Source organism: Oryx dammah, unplaced genomic scaffold (genome assembly GCF_014754425.2).
Source record: "Oryx dammah isolate SB20612 unplaced genomic scaffold, SCBI_Odam_1.1 HiC_scaffold_26, whole genome shotgun sequence".
In the NCBI taxonomy this organism is placed as follows: Eukaryota; Metazoa; Chordata; class Mammalia; order Artiodactyla; family Bovidae; genus Oryx; species Oryx dammah.
Window position 1 is genome coordinate 3,447,137 of NW_024070210.1, and position 14,897 is coordinate 3,462,033.

At 40.5% G+C, this 14,897-nt stretch overlaps 1 protein-coding gene across 2 annotated transcripts in view; it reads left to right on the plus strand.

The window, feature by feature from the left end:
• GALC (galactosylceramidase) overlaps nt 1-14,897 on the plus strand; it is a 56,779-nt gene that overhangs the window by 22,090 nt on the left and 19,792 nt on the right. For both annotated transcript variants that reach the window (XM_040227523.1, XM_040227524.1), the window contains exons 7-10: nt 4,437-4,567; nt 9,933-10,088; nt 10,987-11,111; nt 12,549-12,676. In XM_040227523.1, the coding sequence (XP_040083457.1) occupies nt 4,437-4,567; nt 9,933-10,088; nt 10,987-11,111; nt 12,549-12,676 (540 nt within the window). The remainder of the gene's footprint in view (nt 1-4,436; nt 4,568-9,932; nt 10,089-10,986; nt 11,112-12,548; nt 12,677-14,897) is intronic.

Sequence of the window (14,897 nt, forward strand, 5' to 3'; positions counted from 1 at the left end):
AACCCCTCCAACTTTATTATTTAAAAAGTGTTTATATGCCCTAAATTTTACATAATGGAAGATACAGCGTTATGCAGGGGCAGCAGTCCTGACTCTTTCTGTATAACTTCTTGTATACAGAAGGTCTCAGGTGATTTACATTATCTTCTGGCCAAGAGGCTTGTTAACACTTTTTGGCTCTCTTTCTTAATGAATGTTATTCTCGTCTCACCTGAAGTGTTTTTCTTTAATCTGCATCTCCTTAAAGCACTAGTTACATCTCTATAGAACAAAGGTGCAGTGGGTTATAACAAAGAAGGTACTTAACTTAAAGATCTAATGTTGCTACTTGTTTTTTCTGTATACCAACTATATCAACAAATATTGGCTCAACAATGAAACACTTAATCAGTTTTATTCTAATGATCTTGACACCTCGGAAGCCCCTGCATTCCTAGGATGTTTTAAGCTTCCTGTGCCTCTCACGGTTGGGAGACTGTAAACAATTCACAAGCTGTAAAAAGTCCGGGGGAACCTGTTAGGCAAGCTAAAGAGTTATCAAAGGGGGTTTGAACTGAAACATCCCTTTCAAATGCAGAAGACTAAAGCCCTGAGTTAACTTTTTTCCAGAGTGTGCCAGAAGAGTGGAAAAGTACAATACAATAAGGCCGGCAGATTCTTATTTTGGGGGTACATGCTCAGGAAATACCAGGGGGAAACCCTGAGGCCTGATTTGCCTTGCCTATCAGGCCTCTGCCGCATGACCTTGTCATGGGTGGGATTCCTCACGCTTGCTCCTGGCATTTTCTCTTAAAAATAGAATTTCATGGTTACATTTTTTTTTCTTTAAATTGAGTGTCTTATTCTTTTAAGCATGTCATATCCACTAAATTTATTTCATTAATTTATTCAGTCAGTCAGCCAGGAAGCATTTACTCAACACCTAGTTTGTCAGACAATGTATATGTGCTAGGAATACAAGGATAAAACTTGCTTTTTCTACCCAAAAAGAGTTAACATGTGGGGACTGTAGAGTCCCATATGACCAACTGAAATATCAGTCATGATTTATTTAGCAGAATAATGCTTGTCAGGGGCCGCAGAGAGGAGGTGATGCCTATGTCTGAAGATTGGGGAATTCTATTTAAAGACTAGCTGGAATCTTCAAGCTGGGACAGATAGGAACTCCACGAGTTGCTAAGGGAGACCATGCCACTGGGGAGACGTGAAGACCGAGAAGTAAAGGGGTTTGGGGGCAGAGCGAGTGGAGGAAGGCGGGTCCGACCAGCAGGGGCACTGAGCCATCTGGAGGCCGGAGGCCGGTGTGTTTGGGATTAGCGGCACGATTTAGTCACTGGTTGTACGGAGGAGAAGGCATAGATTGAGAGGATTGAATGCAGCCAGAGCCTGGTAACTCAAAGTTAACTGCAGGGGCAGGCATTACCAGTGAAGGGGTGAGAGTGTGGCAGTGGGGGTGGGTGGCTGTGGAGGGGGAGGAGTCGTTAGTGGCAAGTTGGGGCCAGGATGAGTACAGGTCTGATGAGAGCAGCAGGAAGACAGAGCAGAAGCCAAGTTAGTGCCTGTGTGCCGTGTAGCCCTATAGTCAGGTAGACCGCGTTGCTGTGATGAACTCTTATCTTCCCAAACTTGACATTTCACAGTGCCATCCCCCCAACCCCCACCTTGGGATTACACGTTTCTCTTTGAAAGACGTGCAGGTGAAAGTGACGTCCCTCAGTCGTGTCCGACTCTTTGCGACCCCATGGACTGCAGCCCACCAGGCTCCTCCGTCCATGGGATTTTCCAGGCAAGAGTACTGGAGTGGGCTGCCATTTCCTTCTCTAGGGGATCTTCTCAACCCAGGGATCAAACCCGGGTCTCCCGCATTGCAGACAGGTGCTTTACCAGCTGAGCCACCGGGGAAGCCCATATGTTTCTCTTTAGCTGTGTGTATTTCATTTGAAAGAAGCTTTAAAAGCATTAGAATTTAGTTTCATTTTTGCTTTAAGCTAATGGTCTGCAACTAAGGTGGTGGTTTTATTTATTTATTTGGTTTTACTGTTAAGAGCCTGTTGCGTATTCCTTTTCATTCTAATTCAGCTTGCCTGATTTGAAAGACTTAATTCCTATTCCAAGACTCATCATCAGTGTTCTAAATGTTTTAGACTTTGTTTCCTTTTCTCTCAAACTGTAGTTTGCCTGCAGTAACACATCTTAGGAACTAAATTGTAGTTTGCATTTGCCATTTTTGTAGTGATATTTTCCTAGAATCTGTGTCCTGTTTGTTAAAAGGCCCATGAGAGAGAGTTCAATAATGGCACATGAATGCAGGTATTCAGATTCAATAAGCTTAATGAATATATATTCCATATAGTATAGTAAGATGGCCCCTGGAAATAATAAGGATTTGTGTTTAAGAGTAGAAATAAATATAGTACAAACAAGCAATGTATGTGAAGATGGCAAGGCTATTTTTTTCTTTTATTTTTGCTGTTTACATTGTATTTGGGATTCCCTGGTGGCTCAGATGGTAAAGCATCTGCCTGCAATGCGGGAGACCTGGATTCGATCCCTGTGTCAGGAAGGCCCCTTGAGAAGGACATGGCAACCTACTCCAGTATTCTTGCCTGGAAAATCCCATGGACAGAGGAGCCTGGTAGGCTACAGTCCATGGGGTTGTAAAGAGTTGGACATGACTGAGCGACTTCACTACATGGTATTTATAACTGACTTTGTTTTTCATTGTGTCTGGAAAATCCCTTATAGGATCTGAGTGTAGTGAATGCAAATGGATGTCTCTGGACCCTCGTTCAGTTCAATCAAAACAGCATCCTTTTCATTTATCTTATAAGTAATATTTCTGTCTAGACTTTTGAGCGGGGATAGGGAGGGTGGAAAGGGAAAGCTTCCATAGCAAAAACATTTGGAATACATTAGACAAAGCTTTGCTCAAAGAATGCTGCTTTTACCCTCATTTTGGCAATTTATGTATAAAACACAGTTTCTAGACTTGTATATTTTAGAGTATTATTTGAATATACCATAGTAAAAAGTAAGCGATTTTAGAGATGATGGTCTAGGAATAGAATTAGAAAAAATAGATACATCATCGTGATAACTACAGATGTGACTGAGCTGCTCTCCCTGCTCTCTGTAAGAGTAAGACAGAACCTCAGCGTGATGAGACTCAAGCTGGTCTCCTAACAGAGAGCCCAAGATTCTCAGTCCTACTGAATCTTGAGTTGTTTGTGGTTTAGACACCAAGTTGTGTCCGACTCTTGAGAGTTAGTTGATCTCTAAGGATCTGTTCAGATTGCTTTCAGAGTGGAATTGAAGAGAGTATATTATTTGGAAATTTATTTAGTTCAGAAAACTCAGAATGTGAAAAGAGAGCTTGTGAAATTCTTTGTTCCCCCTTAATGACTATTTACTGAGCACCTGCAGCTATGAGCCTGAGAGTTCACAGTACATGGGGGTTCACACACAGCCATCCATCGAGAACTACTGTTTTGAAATCGGCATCTTCTGCTCCTGGGTGAAATGATGTCCCCTCTTCTCGGGTCTTGCTGCATGTATTGGCAATCCATACATCTCAGTGTGGACCACTCTGTGATTTCCTAGGACACCCTGTTAGTGTTAGCGTGCTGGCGAGTGTGTTTGCCACTGGACGGCGAGGACCCTGTCTTGTGCCTCTTTCAGGGCCCTCTTGGGGTCCAAGCACAAAACCAAGCACTCTGTGCTCCGTGAATTTATTCCTGTTACAGTTTAGCTTGTTGTTTTTAATCTGGTGGGCAGGTAGTCCTACAGACTGACTTTATTGCCTGTGCTGTGCATACCTATGAAAGCGTTGAGGGTAACAATAGAATATTTCTTGTTTCTACTTATAGCATGATGCAGAATTCTAATACTTGTACTATTTTAAGTAATGGCAGAATATTTAAAGACATTGGAAAATGCTCAAAATAAAATGAAAAGTTAAAGCATTTTGAGTGTGTGTGCTCAGTTGTGTCTGACTTTACAACCCCCTGGAGCCCACCAGGCAATGTGTATTTAATTTGACCCCGATTTACTGTGTCTGCATAAGAAAATTCCTGTAAGAATTCATATCAGAGTAGTGTTTTTTTATGGATATTACTGCTCTGATTTAAAAAAACAAAAAATTTCCACCATTGCACCCACATTTTCTATGGCTAAATGTAATTTTAAAGTCAGAGGGAAAATCCCTCTAAAATATTTTTGCTTCTTGGGTTTTTTTTTCTTTTTACAATCCCATGAAGTAGATTATTTTAGTGATAGTGCTTTTTTACCTCTCCACATGGGGCACATTTCTATTGAGAAATAATGTTGACACTCATCCTGCTTGTTGAATCTGAAGACACTTTAGCTCACTTGGTCATAAGTCAGCAGCTGAAAACTCATTTTTAACCTTTCCTGTGTTCTGCTTCTCTCTCTGAAAGGTGTTAAGAAGAATGCTGAACCATCAAGGTCTCCAGCACGTGAAAATCATAGCGAGTGATAATCTCTGGGAGCCCATTTCTGCTTCTATGCTGCTTGACCCTGAGCTCTTGAAGGTGATTGATGTAATAGGGTAAGGAATGTTTTACTTTGAGAATGAACAGTTTCTGGTTTGTTGCTCAGACAGTTGACGGCGCCTTTGTTTTTGCCTGTTTTTCCCCTTTTGATTATATTTTCAGAAGGTTGCTTTCTTGTATTTACTTAACTAAAGCGTGTATAAATGATACTTCATTCCTTTTTTTCTTTGAAAGGTATGTATTTTGGGAATCTTTCTATGACAATGTAATAATGTATTGATGACTTTTGAAATGTTGTGTCAGTGTTCAGAAATTCAAAACATGATTTTATTTAGATTTAGGGGCAGAGTAGTGTTTACATTTTAGAAATTATGAAGGCAGTGTTGTCTCTCCCTCACCCTAAGTGTTCCTGCTCTACTTGGATTCTAATTCAAGGAGCTTATTCTCATGGTGAGACTCTACCATTTCAGAAAGGATTTGTTGTTGTTTAGTCTATGGCAACCCCCTCCAGTATTCTTCCCTAGAGAATCCTGGGGACAGAGGAGCCTGGGGGCTGCTGTCCATAGGGTCGCACAGAGTTGGACACGACTGAAGCGATTTAGCATGCGTGCATGCATTGGAGAAGGAAATGGCAACCCACTCCAGTATTCTTGCCTGGAGAATCCCAGGGACAGAGGAGCCTGATGTGCTGCCGTCTATGGGGTCGCACAGAGTTGGACACAACTGAAGCGACTCAGCAGCAGCAGCAGTCTCTTGGTCAGGTTTGACTCTTTGTGACCCCATGGATTGCAGCACACCAACCTTTCCTGTCCTTCACTGTCTCCCAGAGTTTGACTCAATGGACATGAATTGGAGCAATGATGCTATCCAACCATCTCATCCTCTGTTGTCCTCTTCTCCTCCTGCCTTCAATCGTTCCTAGCATCAGGGTCTTTTCCAATGAGTCAGCTCTTCACATCAGGTGGCCAAAGTACTGGAGCCTCAGCTTCATCATCAGTCTTTCCAAAGAATACCCAGGACTGATTTCCTTTAGAATGGACTGGTTGGATCTCCTTGCAGTCCAAAGGACTCTGAAGTGCCTTCTCCAACACCACAGTTCAAAAGGGTCTTTGGTGCTCAGCCTTCCTTATGGTCTGACTCTCACATCCATACATGACTTCTGGAAAATCCATAGCTTAGATGATCCCTGCCTATTTCTGAAATAGCTAACAGTTTCAGTTCGTGTTGTTTAGTATGGGGACCACTAGCCACAGGTGTTATGGAATGCTTGAAATGTGGTTAGTCTGAACTGAGGAGTGTTATAAGTGTAAAACACACACTGGATTTTAAAGATGTATTAATAGAAAACTAAGTTATTAATGATTTTTCATATTGATTACATGTGTTGAATGATAGTATTTTGGGTATATTGGGTTAAGCAAAATATATGATTAAAAATTAAAAAAAAAACAACGTAGCTACTAGAAGATTTTAAATTACTTTGTATAGCTCCCATTGTATTCCTGTTGGACCAATCTGGTTTAAACTGTCACAGTACTGTGTTTAACCTCCTAGTGAATTTATTGTTGGGGCCTTGGCCCCAATTTCCAGCCTGTGAAGACATTTTCCCTTTAGCCAGTTGCTGTCAGTGCTTCCACTCAGGGTGAGGGCTGCCCCTGTGCAATGAGTATCTGTTGGCACCTGTCACCTCCACTGTTTCCACATTCTGTCTGCTGGTCCTGCCCAGTCCCGCTGCTGCAAGACTCCTGGGGACTCGCTGTCACCTGGTTTTGATGGGGATATTGTCTGTGGGTTTTAATTTCCATCATCAGATTGGTCTGTTTGGTTTCAGGAGGAGTATTGTGGGGAGTTGCAAAAACTGGGCTGCTCCACCTCGTCTCTAAGTTCTATTTCTCCTGTAATACACATGTTTTTCTGATAGGATAAACTTTGGTTTACTTTCAGTGATCTTAATCTTGTCATTTAAAGTTTGAAAAATCATGCCATGAAATGATAGAGATGTTTTGCCTAATTATATGCATTTAAAAATTATATTCTTAAAGAACTTTTACATTATTTTGTTGAACTGTAGATCTGGGCATCACAAGAGACCTGGATTTTAATATCAGTTCTACCCCTCTTTTCTCAGATTATTTGATAAATCACTCAGGTTTAAAATGTAACAGTTTATTTTCTGAATGAGTGATATAATACCCATTTCTATAGCTTTGAAAGAGATGCTTTTGGGGATTTTAAAAATAATGCATACTCTTTATAGAAAATTTGGAAACCGTAGAAAACTATAGAGTTGGAACTTACTCATAATCTTAATATCTAGAGATCATTAATAGCATGATAGCATATTATTTTCCAGGGTATTATTTTTTATATTGAGTATTTTTTATTTTTACCAGAGACATACCAGATATACATTTGACTGAGTGATAACTAGATGAGTCTTAAAATTAGCATTTCTTTGAGGTGTCAAAACTGAATATTATGATCATACAATGAAGTTCTGGGATATAGAATAAGGGCTTCCCAGGTGGTGTTAGTGGTAAAGAACCTGTCTACCAGTGCAGGAGACATAAGAGACACGTGTTTGATCCCTGGGTTGGGAAGATCCCCAGGAGGAGGACATGGCAACCCACTCCAGTATTCTTGCCTGGAAAATCCCATGGACAGAGGAACTGGAAAGGCTATAGTCCACAGGGTCACAGAGAGTCAGACATGACTTTGAAATGACTTAGATCAGATCATCAAAATGTTCAGTTCAGTTCAGTCGCTCAGTCGTGTCCGACTCTTTGTGACCCCATGAATCACAGCATGCCAGGCCTCCCTGTCCATCACCATCTCCTGGAGTTCACTCAAACTCAGGTCCATCGAATCGGTGATGCCATCCAGCCATCTCATCCTCTGTCATCCCCTCTTCCTCCTGCCCCCAATCCCTCCCAGCATCAGAATCTTTTCCAATGAGTCAACTCTTCGTATGAGGTGGCCAAAGTACTGGAGTTTCAGCTTTAGCATCATTTCTTTCAAAGAACACCCAGGGCTGATCTACTTTAGAATAGACTGGTTGGATCTCTTTGCAGTCCAAGGGACTCTCAAGAGTCTTCTCCAGCACCACAGTTCAAAAGCATCAATTCTTCGGCGCTCAGCGTTCTTCACAGTCCAACTCTCATATCCACACATGACCACTGGAAAAACCAGAACCTTGACTAGATGGACCTTTGTTGGCAAAGTAATGTCTCTGCTTTTGAATATGCTGTCTAGGTTGGTCATAACTTTTCTTCCAAGGAGTAAGCGTCTTTTAATTTCATGACTGCACTCACCATCTGCAGTGATTTTGGATCCCAATAAAATAAAGTCTGTTACTGTTTCCCCATCTATTTGCCATGAAGTGATGGGACCAGATGCCATGATCTTTGTTTTCTGAATGTTGAGTTTTAAGCCAACTTTTTCACTCTCTTCTTTCACTTTCATCAAGAGGCTCTTTAGTTCTTCTTCACTTCTGCCATAAGGGTGGTGTCATCTGCATATCTGAGGTTATTGATATTTCTCCTGGCAATCTTGATGCCAGCTTGTGCTTCATCCAGCCCGGCATTTCGCATGATGTACTCTGCATAAGTTAAATAAGCAAGGTGATAATATACAGCCTTGACGTACTCCTTTCCCAATTTTGAACCAGTCTGTTGTTCCATGTCCTGTTCTAACTGTTGCTTCTTAACCTGCATACAGGTTTCTTAGGAGGCAGGGAAGGTGGTCTGGTAGTTGCATCTCCTTCAGAATTTTCCAGACTAAAATAGGTCTTCACAATCATTTTTTTAATGTTAAGAATACTACTGTTCCAAACCACAAAGATAAGAATTGTGATTTGATTCAGTCTCTGTTATTTTGCTTGTATTTTTGTTAAATTTTTTGTCAGTAGTTGTTGGCTTAAGAAGTATACACTCTTCTCCCTAGAGTTCGTGTGCTAATTCTAATACTGTTACCTCTTTTCTATTTTACATTTGAAAGTTCTTAATTGTTTTTATATTCAATAATCAGTCACTTCCACAACCATCAGTATGACAATATTTTACCCTCGGAACACTAAATATACATTTATATTTCAGTTGACTCCTCTCAAACGCTAGGAGAAGGGAGAAGTTCGTTGCTCTGGGAAGGGTTCCTCCACCTCTGCACTGTTGGTGTTTCTCGCTGGATAGCTCTTGGTCGTGGGGACATGTTAGGGGCGCTGTGGGATGTTCAGCAGCACCTCTGGCCTCTGCACACTAGATAACAGCAGCAACCCCTGCTGTGCCTTCTCCACCAGACAGGATCACCCAAGTTGAGAACTACCACTGCTCTGGGATAATAACTTCTTATTTTTATTCAAAGAAGAGTCCTCTGTGGGTTTTTGTTGGTTTTGTTTTAGTCTTTTTGTTTTTGCTGGGGAGTAAATGCCAAGCTATCTTTCTCTGTATGAGGAGTAGAGCAGGGGAGGAAATACTATTGATACTTTATGTAATAAGCTCATTAGTCCTTTTTTTTTAAAAATAAATACTGTATCTCTTTATAACAAATGAACTGGGTCTTCCTGGTGATAACTTCTCTAGTGGTGGCCTGTGGCTTTCTGTCATTATTGCCTCACAGCATGTGGGTTCCCTGACCAGGAATTGAACCTGCGTCCCTTGCGTTGCAAGGCGAATTCTTAACCACTGGGCTGGGGAAAGTCTTACTTTTGATTTTCTTTTTCACTCCTTCCTTTCTACCAAGCCTCACTATGTCCTCTGGGAAGTCTGAGTCCTGTCTCCGCCTCATTCATCTCTTGGAATGTTCTAGGCCTCTTCTGCTGCCTCTATCGGTCGACATCCTTCCCTTCTTGTTGCGGTTTCCAGGAAGAGGTCTTTCCCACGGATGATCTCCCCCCTTCTGTGTGTTGTAAGTGCATCTCATCCTCAGGGTATCCTGAGACCTGGGGGTGGGAAGCAGATGCTTACATACAGCCTGACATCTACCTGGAAGTCACCTGTTGTTTTAAGATAGAAAACCTTGGCAAGGACACATATGTTTGTTCACTAAATGAAAGTTGTAGTTGCTCAGTTGCATCTGACTCTGCAGACCCCATGGAATAGTCCAGGGAATTCTCCAGGCACAAATACCAGAGTGGGTAGCTGTTCCCTTCTTCAGGAGGTCTTCCCTTTCCAGGTATTGAACCCAGGTCTCCGCATTGCAGGCAGATTCTTTACCGGCTGAGCCATCAGGGAAGCCCACGAATACTGGAGTGGGAAGCCTCTCCCTCCTCCAGCAGAGCTTCCCGACCCAGGAATCGAACCAGGGTCTCCTGCCTTGCAAGTGGATTCTTTCCCAGTGGAACTACCAGGGGGGCTATTTACTCAAGAAATATACGTAAGTGCCTGTTCTGACTTTTTACATTTTCTCCCCCTCTTTCTTTTCTAGAGCTCATTACCCTGGAACGCTTACAGTAAAGGATGCTAGGCTGACTAAGAAGAAGCTTTGGTCTTCTGAAGATTTTAGCACTGTAAATAATGATATGGGTGCAGGCTGCTGGGGTCGCATATTGAATCAGAATTACATCAGTGGCTATATGACTTCGTAAGTTATTGAAACTTTTAAAGGTTTTCCTTTTGAAAAATTTCAAAGCATAATAAGTAGAAAAAAAGTACAGTGGACTTCCATAGTCTCACAACCTAAATTCAGTGATTTAAGCATTTGCCTTATTTTGTTCCTCTGTCCTATACCTAACATGTGTCAGCTCTAGAAAGAGAAGGCAGGAAGCTGTGAACAGGAATAGAGCTTATTTTGGGGTCTGATATATTGTCTCAGATATGGTTAAGTTATTTCCCTGGCTTAGATGCTTTTGTTCCCTTAAAATCAGTTACTACTGAGACCTCTTCTGCAGGGGCAAGCATTGTGGGCAGGCTTAGATCACAAAGTGGCTTAGGCCTTAAATGGCTCCACCTGTGTCAAGAGAGTTACGTGTGCTTCTCTTCCTCAGGGAGCCCCTGCCCTGTCTGCCTGCACCGTCTCTTGAGTCCTGGCAGTCGGACTCTTAAGAGTTCTCATGGTAAAACTTTGCAGCCACTGAGTCAGGTCATGAAATTATGTCATGAAACTGGGGCATTAAGAAGGCTGACTGTCAAAAAGAAAGCAGGTATAGATAAAGTCTTTATCTGTATTTGACTCACGTTTGTGGTACTGGTAGGTCGTGACTCTTTCTGGTTATACCGTTGTGCAGTAAAAATTGCGCACCTCATATACACTTGTATTTTTTATTATATGATTCACTATTAAAAATATTGCATCCCTCACTTGATTTCTCAAAATGTGGGTGAACTTAGGCAACTTAAATTTTCTTGTTTTGGGTGGTAATTTTACCACTTGCATATATTTGTATAAACTTTGCTAAGGTCTTTTATACTATAGGCTTCTAGACATTTACATTTTTATTACAAGCTGCTTGGTGTTTCTCTTTTATCAAACAATTTTTTAGCACCATTGCTTGGAACTTGGTGGCTAGTTACTATCAACAGTTGCCATATGGGCGTTGTGGACTGATGACTGCTCAGGAGCCGTGGAGTGGGCACTACGTGGTAGAAGCGCCTATCTGGGTATCAGGTATGGTTCAGATTCCTCTCTCACTCCCTGCCTTTCTTTCTAAGAGACAAAGCAGAAAGCACTTAGAGGAGTTACAGAAACTCCGTGTGTGTGTGTGTGTGTGTGTGTGTGCGCGCGCGTGCGCGCACATGTGTGTGCACACACACGTTAGTTTTAAGTTTATCTCTGTTTTAGCAAGATTTGTCCTAGTGTTTTATAAGACTCTTTCGGGGAATTAAGCTACTCTCTGTATTCCATTCTTGATTATTCTAATACCAGGCTCTTTTTTCCAGTTGATGTATTTTTCACAGAGATTTGTAGTCATGACATTAACCATGTAATCATGACATTATTCTAAACTCAGGTTGTTCTTTAATGAATATGAAAATGCTAAGTTTTGGATTTGTATATCCTAATTGGTTAACTCCTTAAATGTTGAAATAGTTGGTCCCACATTATTTTAATGAACTAACATACTTTTATAATTTTGTCACTGTTTCTTGGGGGGTTAATTTTGTCACCTCCCAAAATGAGACAAGGAGTGTCACTCAGTACATTTCTAGGACAAGCTTTGGAGGTGCCCAATAAATAAGTATTGTGAAAATAAACTTGTTTAAAACCATAAAGCTTAGTTTTTGAAATATTTTGTTAACTTTTGAAAACCATATTCTTTGTAGTTATATTAAGGTGGTTTAAATAGAGATCAACAAAAACTGGGAGGAGATAACTTTATTTACTGTTGGCATAAAGCAGTTTTTCAGTAGTCTTGAACAGAGTGTGGTTTGTTTATTTTTACCAGTCATTCTAAGAATATTCCCATAATTATACCATTTTACTAGGCTAATTACTCAGAAGTTGAAACATGCGGCTGGGAAATATTTTTTCCAAAATAGAAATTAGCTGTTAGACTCAGTCATACTTGGGAAAGTTTTCCTTTTAACCTTCTCGGTTCTTTGGTCAATCTAATAATTGACAAAAGACAGATCACCAGGAAAAAAACCGCATTTAATTTACACATTTAATTTTGTACATAAAAATATGGGACTCAAGTTTGCAGTCAGGCAATTGAGGCTTTATAATGCCATCCTGAGCAAAGAGATAGGGACCTGGAGCCTCACAGGGGAAGAGACCATTCATAGGAGGAGAAGAACAGATATTTGCGGTGCCATAAAGATAAGTCTTTCAGATAAAAAGTTATTGTTGGTAATAGCTCTCTTTCTGGGCTGGGTCTCCTGTCTAGACTCTTTCAGGCAGTTGTAGGAGAGAGAAATTTTTCCTTTAGTCTTCTGGGTCTTGATCGCCAGCAGTTCAAAATAATACGCATGCTAAAGTGGCACATTTTGGGGTGGCATACTCTATTCTCTTTCAGCCTCAAGTGAGTAGATGGCTTTTTATTTCTGGAAGAATCCTGTTATCACCACTTTAATGTTATTTGGGTCTTTCTCTGCTTTTCTATAGCTCATACCACTCAGTTTACTCAACCAGGTTGGTATTACCTGAAGACAGTTGGCCATTTAGAGAGAGGAGGAAGCTATGTAGCTCTGACGGACGGCTTAGGTAACCTCACTGTCATCGTTGAAACTATGGTAATTCTTTATTGTTTTTATTGGATTAATTCGCTTTGTTAGTATTGGGGGGGAAGAAAGCACAAAACGTAGCTGAACACCTTAAAAAAAAAAGGAGCTTTTCTTTTCCGTGTAGGATCCCAGGACTGGGACGACCAGTCTGTGGCCTGACCTGGTCACTCTTGGGGCCGAGGGTCCACCTGTGCAAACCTGCTCTTCCTTTCCGATTCTTCCCAGGGGTGAAGGACCCAACTTTATACCTTTCTTCCCCATTCTACCCAGCTACGTGAAAATCTTTCTTGCAGCTTTGGTTGTAAAGAAATTCGGCCAGTTCTTCAAGTAGCTGAAGGGAAAGGGCATGAGGAATGCTGATATTCTGCTTCTCTCCCAAAGATATTGTCGCCTTCACCTGGGGACTGGGAGGGAAGGAGCCCCGTGTTTTTGGCTGTACCTACTTTGGCCTGGAGTTTCTGTCAGTCCAGCCCGACAGGGATAGGGAGGGGTGGCTTGTGGTTTAAATGCCATACACTCTTGATGCTCATACTGAGTTTTAGTTGATTTTCTTGGATATTTCTGTATTTGTAATGTGCCCTTAGGATCATTTCCAGACTTTAGCATTAGTATAATTATTTAAATAGTTTTCACCAGTTTTGCTGGGAGTATATTTATGGAGCTCCTCACACTGACATTCTAGAAGCAGATCTCTCCTTTACTCATTAGATATGGTTTCCTTCAGTTCTTTGAACATTTTAAAATACCTGATTTAATGTCTTTTGTCTAGGAAGTATAATATCTAATAGGTAATGACTAGGCTTTCTCAGACATTGTTTCTGTCAACTGCTTTTATATCTGTATATGGGCCATTCTTTCCAGTTTCTTTGCAAATATCATATATCATTTGTTGTATCATACATCATATATATATCATTTGTTGAAAGCTAGACACATTACGTAGAATAATCTGGACACTCTGGACGTCAGATTCTTTCTCCTCTCTAGCATTTGTGGTTGTTGCTTTTTGTCATGGTTGTTGCTGTTTATTTGCTTTGTGACTTTCCGAACAGATTCTGTAGTTTGTAAGCTTTATCATGTGTGGCCACCGAAATCTCTGTTCACTTTTCTTAGTGGTCAGATCATGATGGTACAGCTTTCCTCATGTTTGGAACTAGCAAGTGTCCCAGCCTTTGCTGACGGGCTCTGTGTGCATAATGGGGGCATGCTTCAATGCCCAGGCGGGCGGTTTACAGCTCTGCCTTAGCTCTTACTTCCTGTTTGAGCCAAGCTCCCAGGGAGGCTTGAATTTCCCAGTAAAGCCATCTCGGGCTGTAGTTTTCTTTGTGGGAAAGTTTTTTAACTATAATTCCAACTTCCTTTACAGATAAAGGGATATTCAGTTTGTCCATATCTTCTTCAGTGAACTTTAGGTTTTCGTGCCTTCAAGCAAATTTGTCCATTTCATTTAAGGTGTTAAATTTCCCAGCACAAAGTTACTGCTATTATTCCTCACTGTTCTCTTAATATATATATATATATGTATTTTGTATTGATGTCACCTCTCTTAATGGTCATAATTGCCGTTTGTATTTTCTTTCTTCTTATCCTGGTTTCGTGATTAGTCTGGCTAGGAGTTTATTCAGTTCTGTTAATCTTCTCAAAGAATCAGCTTTTTTGGTTTCTCAATTATACACTCTTGTTTTTCTGGTTTTGTTTGATTTATCGTTTCATCTCTATTATTTTCTTTCCTCTGCATACTTTTTTTTTTTTAAATTAAATTAAAAGTTTTATTGAAATATGATTGATTTACAATATTGTTTTAGTTTCAGGTACACAGCATAATGATTCAATATTTTTATAGGTTATGCTGCCTTTAAAATTAAGAATCTGACATCCAGAGTGTCCAGATTATTTTACGTAATGTGTCTAGCTTTCAACAAATGATATATATGATATATGATACAACAAATGATATATGATATTTGCAAAGAATCAACCCTTGTTGATTATCTGTTTTATACACAGTAGTTTCTATCTCTGAATCCCATACCCTGTGCTTACTTTGGTTTTAATTTGCTCTTCTTTTGCTGGTATCTTAAGCTACAGTTTCTGTTTTAGTGGCATCCCACAAATCCTGGTGTGTTGCATTTTTATTTTTGTAAGTTCAAAATTCTTTCTAATTTCCCCTTTTATTTTTTTCTTTGAGACATAGAGTATTTAGAAATTTGTTATTTAATTTCTAAATATT